The sequence below is a fragment of the Zophobas morio genome, unplaced genomic scaffold (genome assembly GCF_036711695.1).
Source record: "Zophobas morio isolate AGI-343-1 ecotype UQ-CSIRO unplaced genomic scaffold, CSIRO_AGI_Zmor_V1 ptg000004l, whole genome shotgun sequence".
NCBI classification, from domain to species: domain Eukaryota; kingdom Metazoa; phylum Arthropoda; class Insecta; order Coleoptera; family Tenebrionidae; genus Zophobas; species Zophobas morio.
This window is the reverse complement of record NW_026972109.1, coordinates 17,051,559-17,067,043: the sequence shown is the minus strand read 5'-3', so window position 1 is coordinate 17,067,043 and position 15,485 is coordinate 17,051,559. Positions and strand designations below refer to the sequence as shown.

Sequence of the window (15,485 nt, the reverse complement as noted above, 5' to 3'; positions counted from 1 at the left end):
CAGTATAAAAATAAAATAGGACTCAAATATTTTACTTTTTGTAAGCCATGATCAAAGTGCTTAAAAAGAATAAGTGTTCTAATGTACTGCCATTTTTTAGTATGATTTCACGCAAATGACGTTTTGAGGTTCTACTACTCTCTTGTGTGATACATGGCGTTGACAAAAATTAACAAATATTCTCAGTATACAGCAAAAAATATTCAATTTCAACGTTATTCTTGCAATGTAAACAATTTGTTTAAAGAATTTTCTGAAAACTTTTTAACTCTGCACAATAAGAAAACTTACATTTTCATTAAAATTTACAAAACTGCATCGTTGAAATAGGAAATTTGCTAGGTTCTTCTTTGTATTTCCCACCACTTAATTTATTTTCTTCGTTTTGGTTTGGACGAGGAATGGATGAAAGTCGCTTCAGTAATGATAAAAAAATAATCACATTGAAAATTTATTATCCAAAAGTTATGAAGAAACATGGATTAATAATATACAATAATAAATATTCACATATAAAATAACATCAATAAGTAAACGTGGAACATTATTACTAATAATTCCGCAAGATTTGTCACTGAAAAATGGAAGAATTTTTATTGTAAGAATAATTGTAAAGTTAAATTCAATAGGAATGTTAGAAAATTGTAAACAGAGCGATACACTGACTATGGACAACACAAAGTTTTTTCAGCACGTCCATACAATTTCTTATTTTTAAAATGAAATATTATCAACATTTATATATGTTTTCGTATTACTGTCTAACAGTAAATAAACATTTTATACTCCTATTTAAACATTTCCAATGACTAAGCCTAAATGGCAAAGTTTGTCGAGAAAATGTCTAATCCTACATCTAATGACTGGATTCCTTTGCATTTAATTAACCACTACGGAGTTAATCTATTATTATAATCTATGTCATGAAAATATATACCTCATTTAACATTTATACGTACAATAATTTCTCTATCGGATAACAATATACAGTTTAACAATGTTGTTACAAATCCAACAAGGACTTTGAATGTGTATAATTATGGCAAGATTATCCCTACATGCATGGAAAAATAAATAAATATGGCACTGAAATTTTACAAGTTCCATATACAGGGCGAGCTACAACAGGACACGTCATCACGTCTGAAATTATTAAAGTAAGTGTCAAGGGCCACCGGAACTTTAGGCCTAAACCCCTAACGTTATTGTTAGACACCCCTCTGTATATTTATGATTTAAACATTTCAACATTATAGAGTTATTTTATATTTAAAATACATACAATTTCGATATGCATACATTTTGTAGACTTTCACAGTAACAAAGTAGAAAATTATAAGAAATTGTGCCCTTTAATAGCAATTAATTAAGTAGGTATAAAATACAAAAAGTTTATAAATATAAATACAATCTATTTTGCGGCTGCCCAACAGTCTTTTCTAAGAAAATAAATTTCCGTCGTACTATTTACAGAACACAACGATATAGACGATTTCAGTATTAAAAAATAACCAACGTTATAGTCTAAGTTTATTATTACAACATTTCCCGTTATACTACCGAGTGAGCAATCAAATTTGAGTTCGCGGGGCAACATAACCTCACGCCTGCAGAGTCGAAAAACCAAAAATTTTCCAAAATCGGGTCAAACAGACGCGGCCCTCGAGCTCAACTTCAATCGATCGTCTCAATCAGAACCAAACTCGTGCTGATAATACTGACGATACATAAAACAAATGGAGTGTCAAAAAACCAATTAAAGCCAAAGATTTTGTCGAAAACCACTAAGACACGAATGAATGTTAAAAGGGAGGATGACAGTAACACTACAGGTCCCAGACCCGCTCGGATAACTTAAAAGTGCCACTGAGACCCTCCCTGATCGTCTCATTCGTTGGGCGTGCTGGAGGCCCACCTGTCGAACTCGATGCCCGAATCTGGGCTCACTCCGATCTGCGCCAAAGGACTGAGAAAGTCCATGTGCTGTCGGCATTTGCAGTTTTCGGTTAGACCGCAGTTCGGGCATGCCCCCCTGGGCCTGGTCTGCTCGGGTTTGCCGCTGCTTCGGCTCTTCTGCTCCTGCTCGATCTTCTCCATGAGGGCGACCGGGCTCTGGGAAGACACGTTTAACTTGAGTTCGCGTTCGAAGTTGTACAGCTGCTCCATGAAGTGGAAATTAGGAGCTATGTTGGATTTGCGCGCACGAACAACGTTGAAGGCATCGTTCAGGTTCAGGGAGCATTTGTACATTAGGTACGCCACTGTTATGGTGACGGAGCGGGAGATGCCGGCGAGGCAGTGCACGAGGATGCCCTTCTGGTTGGACCGGGCCTCATCTAAAAAAAAAAATACTTATTTAGTGGAAATATTTTTAAAGATAAAAAGTATATTTTTTTATTGCCAAATAAGGGTGAATTTCCTTTTTGGGATAGATGGCGCAAAAAAAAACCGGTCGGTGTCAGTTATGAAAAATGGGATAGTGTAAACACGACTTATAAGAATACAAAAATAAAACACCATTCAAATAATGATGGAACTAAAGACATAACAAAAAGATAGATCGTGGCTAAAATGCAACAGGAAAAGAGCTTAATGGAGACGTTAAAAGTCTAAAACAAGATAAATCAAATGTGCTTGACTGAGTCAACTTTTTCAAACTTTACTTTATTACTATCAACTTATACATCATTTTACAAAAACTAGAACTCCGTTTGAAACACCTAACATTCTTCGTCTTGCCCTCCTTGTGGGGGCGGTTGATTCCATCCTAAATCCCTGAAGATGATATCAACAAACAACTTTACGCTTAGTCCGAGTCCAAGAAATACCAAAAGCCAACTCCCCTGATACATTAGTCTATCTGAAAGCCCCTTTTTTAAATAAACCGGTACCCCATCATCCACACCGAACTTCTTTTGGTTTCGTTTAAGTTTCTCGAAGCTCTTGCGAACAACTTCCTGCGTCTCCGGCTTGTCTTTACAATAATTTCTCGATAGTAAGTGGAAAATTGGAAGCACTCTCCTCGATAAATTCATCGTGAACTTTTAGGAGCAAATTTAGATGGTGACTGACAGTTCGTCACGTTTATCTGACATTTTTGTTTTGTTTTCTCCACCTACTATATATATTATTGGAATTTGAAATAATAACAGTCGATTGTCTACCGTTTTCCTCAAACCCTTGGAACTTAAAATCTACACAAAGCGTCTAATGATTCGCTCCGAGCTACAGAATTGTCTTTTATGTTCAATACTCATTATTTAGAAGTAACTGAGTTTCACTCCATTGTCTCCGTTACGTGTATACCTGTAATTGTAGAGCAAGACACGAACCGTTGACTTAATAAAAGCCTTGACAGTTCTGAAAATTAAATGAGAATGAGGAAATAACAGTAGGGTATGCAACTGTTTACTCGATGTATTGAAATTAGTTATGTAAGATCGGTACGTAGAATTCCAGTTAAAACTTCGTATTTTGCAGAGACGCCATTGTTTTTACGTTAAAGGTGGCAGCTTAACTTGACTCACAATACGCGCTTCCAACCGTAATTTGATAAAATGCATCAAAATTAATAAAAATATACACTCGAAAGTTATCACGGCAATAATAATTAGGGGAAGCCTGCCTAAGATAGCATCCCCACAAATTTTTTGGACCATTTGAATTTCGTGGTTAAATCACCTGTTCAAGAAATTGTGGTTACTGGTAGATAAATGCCTACAAACCAGTGTGCGCATCGGCTGTTTCTGAAGTCAGAAAAAAATGTGAAAAACCGGTCACTATTAAAGTAAGTTTTCCACATTAATAAAATTGAAACCGTGTTTTTTTAATATGCCAAACCCACGGACACCCACTTAATTCATGTTTTCTATACATGTGCTGCTTTAATACAGGTGCTAGTTTAGGGTTATACTGTAATTGAAAAAGTACAGAGACTGGTTTCATTAAAACTTCGAATTTTCCTATGATGGCATACATAAGTTGCGTCATCATAGGCATAAGAACTTGATTTTATTACAAACTAAGAAGTCTTATTTTTACGATAGAGAAATGTCATTTACATCCTCAGTACAATGTCAACTAAGGCTAAGAGGCAAGAATAGCAGAAGAAAAACAATTGTACTATGAGGGACATGGAATCCTGGACAGTCTGTTCTTGTCATTTCAAAAAATGTCAATGTAAATGCACCTTTAGCGTCAACATGATTGATATTTTCGAAAAAACTGTCAAATTAACTTTGAAATATATCAATTTGTTCAACAAACCAGCTGTATCAATTGTTAACAAATCAGTGTTATGAGAATCATTGAAAGCACACAGTGCTGCATGTTAATATAATTGAAACAAATTTAATAAAACTTTGACTTTGTCAGTGTCAAAATGACAAATACGCTAAACATTAAAAGCGTGGTTATGAGTAGAAGATTTGGTTTAGAAATTTTGACAATTGTATGACACCTCTGTTCAGTTTTCCGTGTCCCCGATTACCATCGGGGACTTTCAAACGTAACACTTATTTTGACAAATGATATAAACTCTGAGAAAAGCACTTGCTAAGATAAGACTGATTTTGCCCCTATTAAACTTGTAAAAACTTGTTAAATTTAAATTGCAAATGTTTAAAGTAACGAGTTAAATCTGATTAGATATTTATTTTTTAACAACTCAGTCATTAATTTTTCTGAGACACCCGGTATAAGCAAATTTAAAAAATATTAATGCAGTGATAAATCACAAGTATAGATTCATTGTATTTTATTTAAGATAGGATATATTCGGCAATATTTTGAGGTGACGTCATCATTTTTTTTAGGGGGGATGAGCAAATATTTTGATCAAAAATTTACCTTGCTTATAACTTTAAAACATCTCTATTTGCAATTTTTGGAGTTTTAAAGTTTAAATTTTTCAGTTTTTAATTTTCCGATTTGAGTTTCTCGAATTTTCAATTTTTAATTGTTCAATTTGTCGTTTCGGTTTTTTGTTTGTTTATTATTTCAATTATTCGATTTTTCAATATTTCGTTTTTACAATTTTAATTTTTTTAAATTATCGTTTCTAAAGTTCTTTGATTTTCAGTTTTTTAGTTCAAAATTTCTTGAGTTTTCGATTTTTGATTTTTCAATTTTTAGGTATTTTTAATGTTTCATTTCTTTAAATTTTCGATTTGCAATTTTTCGTTTCTGTTTTCCATTTTCCATTTTTTTTGTTTGTTTTAAGTTAAAAATTTTCAGTTTTTAAATTTTACAAATTTTGAATTTTTCAACTTATAGATTTTGCGATTTTTCGATTTTAGTTTCTCCAATTTCCAATTTTTCGTTTTGTTTTTATAATTTTTTATTTTTTCAATTTTAATTTTTTCAGTTTTTCATTTCCTAATTCTTCGATTTGTGACTTTTCAATTTCTCAGTTTAAAATTTTTCGAGTTTTTAATTTTTAATTTTTCAATTTTTAGATTTTTTAATTTCTCATTTCTTCAAATTCTAGATTTGCAATTTTTCGAGTTTTTATGTTTAAATTTTTCAGTTTTTTAATTTTCCAAATTTTGAATTTTTCAATTTTTAGATTTTTTAATTTTTTACTTCTTTAAATTTTCAATTTGTAATTCTTCGTTTCTGTTTTTTATTTTCTTTATTTTTACATCTCCAAGATTTCGAAGGATTCGGTTATTCAGTTCCTGATTAAATCAATAAAATAGATTCACGCATTCATTATGCGACCAATATGAGATCTGGGGAGTAAAAGACCAGTATTTAGTTGGCAGATGGAAGATGAATTTGCTCAACATACATATTTTGAACAAATTGTATTTGCTAAGGTAAGTCTTATTTTGGCAAATGATATATCCTCTAAGAAAATAGGGGGCGGGTGGGCGGGGCTTGTACTTGCTAAGATAAGACTGATTTTGGCAAATGTCATACCCTTTAAAAAATAGCGGAGGGTGGGCGGGGTTAGTACTTACTAAAATAAAACTTATTTTAGCAAATGACATATCCTCTGAGAAAATAGGGAGTGGGCGAGGTTAGTACTTGCTAAGATTGGACTAATTTTGTATAAAGGATATGGAAACCAGGTTTTTCGGTTTACCATTAAAAAATTAAAGTTAATTTTTGAATTTGTAACTACAAATAATATAAAAAACCCTTTTAACAAAGAAAACGAAACACCTCCACTGTTTTCACAAGCAATCAATAAAGACAATAGCGCTTTATATTTTAAATCTGGCAATGACGTGTCTAGTGTTGAAGAGAAGAGTATGGAGCACCAAATCAACGCGGACGAATTTCTTGGGGACGTTAATGGCAATATTATGTTGTGTTCCAACGTCCTGAAGACGACAGTTTTCAAACTGGTAAACCGCTAATACCTGCTAAGATAATACCATCTAAGAAAATAAAGTAGTGGGCGTGGCTAGTATGTACTTGCTAAGACTAAACGTATTTTGGCAAATGATATAATCTCTTAAGAAAATAGAGGGCGGGCGGGTGGGCGGAGTTAGTTTTTGCTAAGACTAATTTTGGCAAATGATATACCGTCTAAGATAATAAAGTAGTGGGCGTGTCTAGTACCTGCTAAGATAAGACTGATTTTGGCAAATGACATGATCATTAAAAAAATAATTACTAATACTTGCTAAGGTAAGAGTTATTTTGGCAAATGACATATCTTCTAAGAAAATAAGAGGGCGGGTGGGCGGGCTTAGTATTTGCTAAGATAAGACTAATTTTGGCAAATGATATACCATCTAAGAAAATATAGTGGCCAGTACTTGTTGAGATAAGATTGATTTCTTAGCAGGTATTAGCTGCGCTCACCCGCCCCCTATTTTTTTAGAGGGTATATGATTTACCAAAATCAGTCTTATCTAATAATGTAATAGCCCCGCCCACCCACCCTCTATTTTTTTAAAGAGTATGTCATTTGCCAAAATCAGTCTTATCTTAGGACGTTCTAGCTTGGCTACGTTGGCTGACTGATGATTGGTCGTCTACGAACGGTTGGAGTTACCAAAGAATTGAGGCCGGTAGTGAGTTCTATGGCTCGAAATCTCCAAGAAAATGTATTTAGTTAAGTTTCGAAAATGGTCAAAAACCGGTCGAAATTTAAACAAGGGGGGACAACTGGAAAATGTTTACTTTTAAAAAATGTATCCAAAAATTCTCAAAAAATTCAGAGTTATAGATCTTGACGTGCTAATCCCAAAAATCCAAAATCAGTCTTATGTTACCAGGTACTAATAATTTTGTTGTGTAATTCTAAATTAAATGAAACGTTTCAGGTTATTATAAAATGTGTTTAGACAGTGTCGAAATGCATCACCGATGCTCAATACTATTTCCTACAAAAGCATCTCAAATATAATTTGGCTTATATGAAAGCTCATTTTACCAACTTAAAAACAAGTATGTATAACTATATGTATAGATTAGAGATTGGACTGACCCTAAGTCAGTCTCTGGATGTAATAGAGCAATTGTATAAACGATTGGAAGATACCCTGGAGAGTAGGTTACATGACATTTAAAAAGCTGCAAGATATTTCACACAAATACCGGATACAAGAGCTTAAACTTGTCAGCAAAAATTAAAAAAAGAAACCTACTGAAAATTCTAACTTAAAAATATTCTCCTTTAACATCGTGTGATGTTGAGCTATTCTTCTCTAGATATAAAAATGTCCCAACAGACAAAAGGAAAATTTTTTCTGCCGAAAATTTAGAAAAACATCTAATTTGTTATGCAAATTTTGACGAAGATTAGGATCGCTGATTATATAAAATAATAAAATAAATGTAGATCTCAAATAAAACCAAATGTTGCGTATAATTTATTTTTGCTAAAACTTGCATAAAGAGCCTATTTGGCGAATGTCGGTCCTAAATTCCCCGCTTTTATTGCCTATTATAGGGCCTCTTTTCACTTTTTTTTAGCCTAAAATCCGTTCTTTATTTATCCTAAACATATTATATACTTAATAAAAATAAAAATTACTTCAAAAAAACTTAAAAATTTAGGGTGCCATCATAAGAAGAGTAGTGTCTATGATGGCACACTTCATGGTTTTTGATCCCAGGTTTTTTTCAAAAAATCAGTATCAATATAACTGCTTATTTAAATTGACCAAAAAAAAAAAAAAAAAACAATTTGGAAGACTTTAAATTGAGAATAACAAAAGGAGTTACGACACAAACAGACAATAATGAAGAATGCTGAGGTATGTGATCGATGGAGTTGACTCGAAGAACTCATTTATGCTTACACCAAAAAGGCAACATTTTTAGCCTTTACTGTAATTTAATTTTAATTATTTAATAAAAGTACTTATTAATCTTGTACTAGTTTTCTTTGAAACTTCGCGCTTATAGTATTAAAAATCTTATTAAAAAATATCCATTGTTGGTTTACATTTAACATTTTTTGACACTTATCAATCACCGATCTACTAAATTCTTTGATATTTTAACACAACTGTAGTGGTTAAAGCTTCCAATTTTGACAAATTAAGTACATGCCATATTATGAATACATTTTGTCACTTAGTTTTATCTGCGATTTTTACATGTAATTTTTGTATAGTCTCTTGACATTTAAAAAACATCAAAAAGGTCACATCGCCAATTAATAATTATTGCTTTTTGTAATTTAATTTATAATAACAAAAATTTAATGAGAGAAACTTTCGAGCTGTAAATTTAAAGAATTCACGTTTTGAGGTGATCTGTTTAAAAAAAATTGCTAACAAACGATGTTTCTCAAAATAATTCTACTACAGTTTTACGAATGACATGTTCACTGTTGATATTTTTTTTTTCGGTGGAGAGTTCCATATGAAAAAACCATTCATAACCGGCTGCCACAATTCACGAGCGTCCCCTTTGCCAAAATCCCATCAATGCCCTCTTCCCATTAAAAAGTGCGAGTCTAGAGCCACTCCGTCTGCCAGCATTTGCATAGATCCCTGCCGCCGCCGTCCGTGAATGGAACCGGTGGCGGCTCCCTCGCTGACCTAGATCGGAGCGCCATTCATGTCTGTGTTGAATGAAAGGTAGAGGGTGGAAAACGGAGACAGAAACTCGCTTAGTCAGCCGGTCTATCGTCGGCACAACATAATAATATCTTTGCGTATTGTGTCTATCTCACTTCCTCTTTGCTCCGGCCCTATTGATTTTCGAGTGTATGTGCGTGGGCGGCATTGCTGCCGCCGCCGCCGGTGAATTTTCAACACGACACCGACGCCTACACGCACCCGAAATAAATACCCACGTATATGTGGAATAAACGACCGTAAGATTTGACAGCGATAGGGGCGGCGGCGGCCGTTGGTTTGACCTCGGCCGGGGACGGCACGAGCGCGTGGCGGATTAACGAGACGGGGGAGGATTTGCGAGCGGGTTCAAGGATGGAGGGCGGGGAATTGGTAATGTTTTTAGAGCGAAAAGTGGGCTTGCAAGGAGGGGAGTGCTTATTTTAGTTTCGCAAAAAGCTATTGTTTTTAGCAACTTTGGCATTCGACGTTTAATTAATTTCCAGCTTTTGAAGCTGGGGTATTTTTACTTTCACCCTTTGAGATTTTCCATTTTTCACGGTTTCGTATCTGGTTTGATGTATGGTAGTTTTGACATTTCATTTCGCGTTTTAAGTATGACGCAACTTGACTTTTACAGTTCAAAATTATATTAACATTTTGACATTTCATGATGCTTATATTTGCAGCTAAAAATATATTTCTTGAAGTCTTATTTGTTCATACTAAAACAGGGAGTGATTTTGACGTAATTTTGATATATCAGAAATGAGATGAAACACGCTGTATATGTCAATTTGCAAATATTATGTCCAAACTAGAAGCTGATTATAGTTCTTGTTCTCGAATAGTGAAACACCAAACAATTTTTCGTAATTTCTGATGGCTTTACTGGGAGATCGTAACGAACTTGTTCACAGAAACTAAATTACTTTTGGAAAATTACCCAAACTGCAAAAATTTGCAAGTTTTCATTACCCTAGATACACCCATCGAAATTTTTTTGACAATATTCACTCTTTCAAAACCGGAACAGTACAGTGAATTTTCAAAGCACGCTTGGCTGCATAGAAGAAACTGTTATTACAATTATTTCCGGAGCAATTAACTGTCATTTCATTTTATTCTAGTTCAGTTCGTAAAATTTGCGTAATTTAAATGAAGTAAATTGGAGTAGGGCGGATTTAAGCGTAAACAGTTCTCGGAATATTACTAATGATAATTTACGTTTTAACATTATCAAGGATTGTAATAAAAATTATGACCTCGAACATTTAAATGAATCACATCGCACTACTTTTTTTTGGTAGATTCCGATCACTTTTAATAACTTTTTTTACGTAAAATTCCAGGTTAGAAAAAAAAAATTCACAGCATTCGAAATATTTGCAAAATTACAAAAACTGGGTGCTACTAGACGATCAGTTTTTTTAGTTTATCGATTATATTTTTAGTTAGTGGTATATAGTTAAACATTTATGATTAGATAAACAAATTAGTTAAATGTATACATTTATAAAATTTAGCTATTTAATAATCTACGAAGCTAGTTAGTTAATTACAAATAGGACCAGCAAATGAGATTCCAGGCCATTTTGCTACCACAAATATACAGGGTGATTCAATAAGCGTTAGATATTTTGTTATTATTAGATATGGAAAAAATTGTCTAAAGTTATATAAACAGAACTTCGCTCCCCCTGAAATACAGATAAAGAAATACAAATTCTTATAAAAATTATAAAATTACATTTTGCGAATTTAATTTTTCTATGATAAATAAAGAGTAAGAGTAATTTTGTAATGACGTCATCAACATTTTAGCCTGGATACATATATCAATTCGAATAGATACAGTGCAATACTAATAACAGTACTGTATACACATTCAAATTTGGCGAAAATGGGGTGAGCCGTCTTTGATTTGATCAATAAAATAATTTTTCATTTATTAATTTTTTGAGTCACCCTGTAAAAGTAACTCCAAAAAATATGAATGCTATGGTAAACCACAAGTATAAATTCATAACATTTTGGATAATTTAGATAGGCATATTCGACAAAATTTTGAGATGACGTCATCAATTTTTTGGGAGGAGATAAACGAACACATTTTGATTAACTATTTACCATGCGTATGATAACCTTAAAACATTTGCAAATGTTCTACAATTTTGATTTTTTTCCAAAAATTGGATGTCTAGGGTAACACTCAACTCGGATTCATAAACAACAAGTACGGTTCTTCTAGCAAATAAAGTTATTTTCAAATATACAGAGTGTTCTGTTTATGAAGCATAACAGAAAACTTCCTTCTTTACCTGAAAAACCCTATACATTTTTTCGTGTCCCGACTGTGCCCTTCTTAGGCTTTGCAAAAATACTTTATTTTTGAAGTTCCAATACGACGTTGCCAAGTCATTCAAGTTTTACTAGAATTCATAAAAAAATGACGACCTCCATTTTATTAGTACTTGAACAAAGTTAACAATAACCTCATTGCTTTTTTTGTGAATTTCTGCATTATTAAAAAAAAAATCAATAACTTGGCAACGTCGCGTCGGACTTTTCAAAAATAAAATATGCTGGTAAAGTCTAAGAAAATGTCAGGGGACGAAAAATGTCCACTTCAATATTGCGCCAGTATAATATTTACTACCACAGAATAAATTGTCAAAAATAACATTTTAATTACCCTCACTTTTACTTCAATTGTTTCATTTAGTGGAGAAAATGTGATCATTGCCTAAGATTCACTTAATCTAGAAAACCATAGGCCACAACGGTTACTAAACACCCAGATTGGTCAAAAATAAAAAAATATATACATATATACATACCGAGTGATGAAAAAATGACTTATTTGTTCGATGGTACGTCATTAAGAAGGTTCTGAAAAATCCCAAAAAATTCCAAAAAATGGTTAAAAAACCTTTGAAACAAATTTTTGAAAATATTAAACCAAAATAACGTAATTCTGATGCTTTAATGTGAATTTAATTGAAAATCTAAAATTTCGATAAAAATGGTCAAAAATAACATCTGTCAACACTAAAAAATGACGTGATGAATTGTCAATTATTAAATTATTAATAACAAATTGTTTAACTGTCTATTAGACAATGCACTTTAACAAATCAGAATTTTCAAGTTAATTGTTCAACTTTGACGTTCAATATTTTCAAAAAACAGGAATATTTTAATCATTTTTTTTCGGTTCCTGTACTTCATTTAACTTCTGTAAATAACAGAGCAGTAATTTTAACACTTCTTTGTACTTTTGTGGCCAAATTTTACAAAATTTTGATTATTCGTAGACAGTTTACTTAAAGTTTTTGACTTGATAGATTTTCTTGACAGATTAGCACACTGGAGCCAATCTAGTCCAATAATGTTTTCATTTAAAGTTAGCTGCAAGCTGAAAACAACAGTATTACCTAGGACTGTCAACCATGCACAGTCAACGTCAACGGTAAAATTTTCTAAACAGCTATCGTTTTCCGGCAAAAAATTGGCTAAAAATGCAGGTGAAAATTTTTACACTTTTAGATTCCTAGATCCGGAAGTTCCTTTTCGGATCGAGGTGCTGTCACATCAATTATTACAGTCCCGTATCCGCTTATTTGACCCGCGTTCCGCCTACGCCTTGCATTAAATCATCGTGTGAACCGAACTTTACTCATTCACCAGTACGCGGAATGGGTGGGCTGAGGCAACCAGTTTCGAAATGAAGGGGAAGCAAACAACGGAGACCAACGCTGAAATGTTCATTCAAGATGAAATTGGGGTGTTATGAATGTTGCAAAGGTCGTAAAGTTATATTATGTTGGTTCCTCCGTTGTAGTTTCATGTATGCCGACAATTTACTGCGGACGAACAACATGAAAGTTGTAAAAAGATGCGACCTGTTGGTTAAGACACCGAAAACGAGAAAAATCGGTAAAGTGGCGACTTTGAGTACGGAGGTCGCTAGATGGCGGTGGTAGCTTAGGCGTAAATGTCAAGACATGGATTTACCGATTTGAGTGATCACGTGTAGATCACACTTCTATAAATTGTTAATTGTATACAGAATGAGATATTCCGGGGAGATAAAGGCCCCCCATTGAAGATTTTATCGCGACGAAACAATGACATCGCGGCTCTCTTAATCTTAAGATATGAAAGTTACAATGGAAAAGTGTTTCATTTATTATTGTAGCTATTTTTGTGCGAAGTGAATTCGCTGTTATCTTTCATTCAGCGGTTTCGTTTGTTTTTGAACGTGGCGCTTTCCTTGGAATTTCCACACAGACACTCACCTATAAATTCTATAGCCTTCGGAAAATGACTTGCTAAGTTCTGGGACCAATGATCCGTAATAGGAATTTGCATATACTTGTAGTTTCCGCAATCTTCGAAGACGTTAGGCAAATCAGGAGTGACGTTTAGTATGTACTGCAAGAACGAAAAAGATTTTTAGAAATTAATTACAACTGATCATTATGAAGATTTATGCTCATTACTGGAGAACAACTCACCTGAATACCGTGTCTTTCGAGTGACTGGCTGTCTTCGCTATTAGCCGCATTACCGAGAAACAGGTGAGGAAGAATTTCGACAGGAAACTCTCTATCTTCCTCCAAACCTGAAAGAACTTGAACGCTTTACTCACTGGACTTTGGCGTTCGTATGTACAAAAAAGGTAATCTCTCAGTCTTATAATTAGGCGCATTCAGTTTTATTTGTGATGACTGAGAGATACGAGTTTAATAACAATAATTACTAATTTGATAATCATCATGCTATATTTATCAATGACTGTGCAACTCTTTGGATGCTACACAATGGCAATGAATGAAGCAGGATTGGAAAAAACCTGTCTAGCATTTAGATAAGTTCATTGATAATTTACAAACTGTTTGCAAAACAGTTGAAACAAATCGCGGCCTAATGACTCAGCTAATGAGAGAGAGAATCTTTTGGACGTCACACACGAGCAAACGAACTTGACACATAACACACGGCTAAAAAATAAGTTACAGGTGTGTTAAAAAAATTCAATCTTTGCGTCATTTATAGATTAGTTACTTATAACATTCAAACATCTGTTTTACGCTGTTGACCCTTTTTCACGACACAAAAAAACCCACGATAAGTATATTGTTATCAGTGACTTTTAATTAAAAACGTTTTTTAATCTTATAAAATTGATACTTCAAGTTTACGTCAAAATCGTTCAATTGCCACAGAAACTTTTTGAACTTTGACAAAATCAGTTCGATCTCCGTTTTCGATAAGAATCAATAGGAAGTACTAATTTCAAAAAATATAACCTCGTGCTATATTTAATTGTAAGCTTCATATATATACACAAAAACACCAAAATTTTTGAATCTGCTAAAAACCTCTACGTAGATAAACAAGGAAAGTAAAGATCCCCTACCTAAAGAACTATCACATCGATCATCAGTATCCGAACTGTCAGTGGAACTATTGGCAGTAGACGACAAACTGTCGCAGCTTCGATGGGGTCTATGCAATGGCGGTGCTGAAATTCGAAGGGACCGCAGCCCCATCAAAGGTAGGGGGTCTGGTCCGGCAGCAGATGGTAAAGTTCCACCCGAATTATCCAACAGCTCGGAGCAACTGTCGCACCATTCCGGGTAGGAATTTCGGAATGTTGGAAACCCATCTGAAAATAAAGAAACAAAACGGTAAAAGTCTATATAGCATTTTATAAGCGAAGGTCGTGCCGCGTACGCCTACATATTTCAGCGAGCTACCGGAAGCGAGCGAAGCGAGCGACTCGTTACGCATTACGTGCATGAAACGTATTCACTGTTTTATAACGCAGCACGGAGTATTGCAAGCATACGCTACATAATAAATAATGCGGTATTAAATGCGCGGGTTTGCTTTCAATGAATGAGTTTTATTAAATGAAGATAAATTAAATTTAGAATGGCTATCACGTAACGTAAGCGTAGACAAGGTTGAAAACTCAAAATTAGATCGGCTTTACTTTCAGTTCGCGAGTTTTTAATAAAGCGGTGAAGTAAGGATTCTTTATAATCCGACGTTACGTAGAGGGATTAGTAATCTTAAAGCGACTTCCTTTCTTCGTTGCGCAGGAAAAGCTGCAGTTTTATTTATGTTTAAGTTTACACTACGACTACTGATGGTTTCTAGGAATTTGTACTACCCGGAAATCGAGACAATGAACTTTTGATTACTTACTTATTCGGTGAGTACGTTCGGAAACGACCTCGAAATTAACAATGGAATGAAATCGGCCATTGATAGTAGTTCATTGTTAAAAAGGAGTGATTAGTGTGTCTACAATAGGGTTACGGTTTGTTTTAAAAATACGTGACATAAAATCAACAAAAAATAGTTATTTATGTACCAAGGGCGTAAAGAGGCGTTTATGGCCCGAACCGAGGAACTTATAGCCCGAGCTTGACAATCACAAAAAAT

The 15,485-nt window shown here is 33.8% G+C and overlaps 1 protein-coding gene across 2 annotated transcripts in view; it reads right to left on the bottom strand.

The window, feature by feature from the left end:
• Nucleotides 1-438: 438 nt before the first annotated feature.
• The window catches only part of LOC135143379 (dual specificity protein phosphatase Mpk3), a 39,090-nt gene continuing 24,043 nt past the window's right edge, over nucleotides 439-15,485 (bottom strand). Inside the window, exons 2-5 of one of the 2 annotated variants that reach the window (XM_064075233.1) lie at nucleotides 14,452-14,700; nucleotides 13,547-13,662; nucleotides 13,328-13,463; nucleotides 439-2,336 (exon numbers count right to left, since the gene is read on the bottom strand). In XM_064075233.1, the coding sequence (XP_063931303.1) occupies nucleotides 1,888-2,336; nucleotides 13,328-13,463; nucleotides 13,547-13,662; nucleotides 14,452-14,700 (950 nt within the window). In that variant the 3' untranslated portion in view covers nucleotides 439-1,887. The remainder of the gene's footprint in view (nucleotides 2,337-13,327; nucleotides 13,464-13,546; nucleotides 13,663-14,451; nucleotides 14,701-15,485) is intronic. The other variant, XM_064075238.1, reaches the window with a different exon arrangement.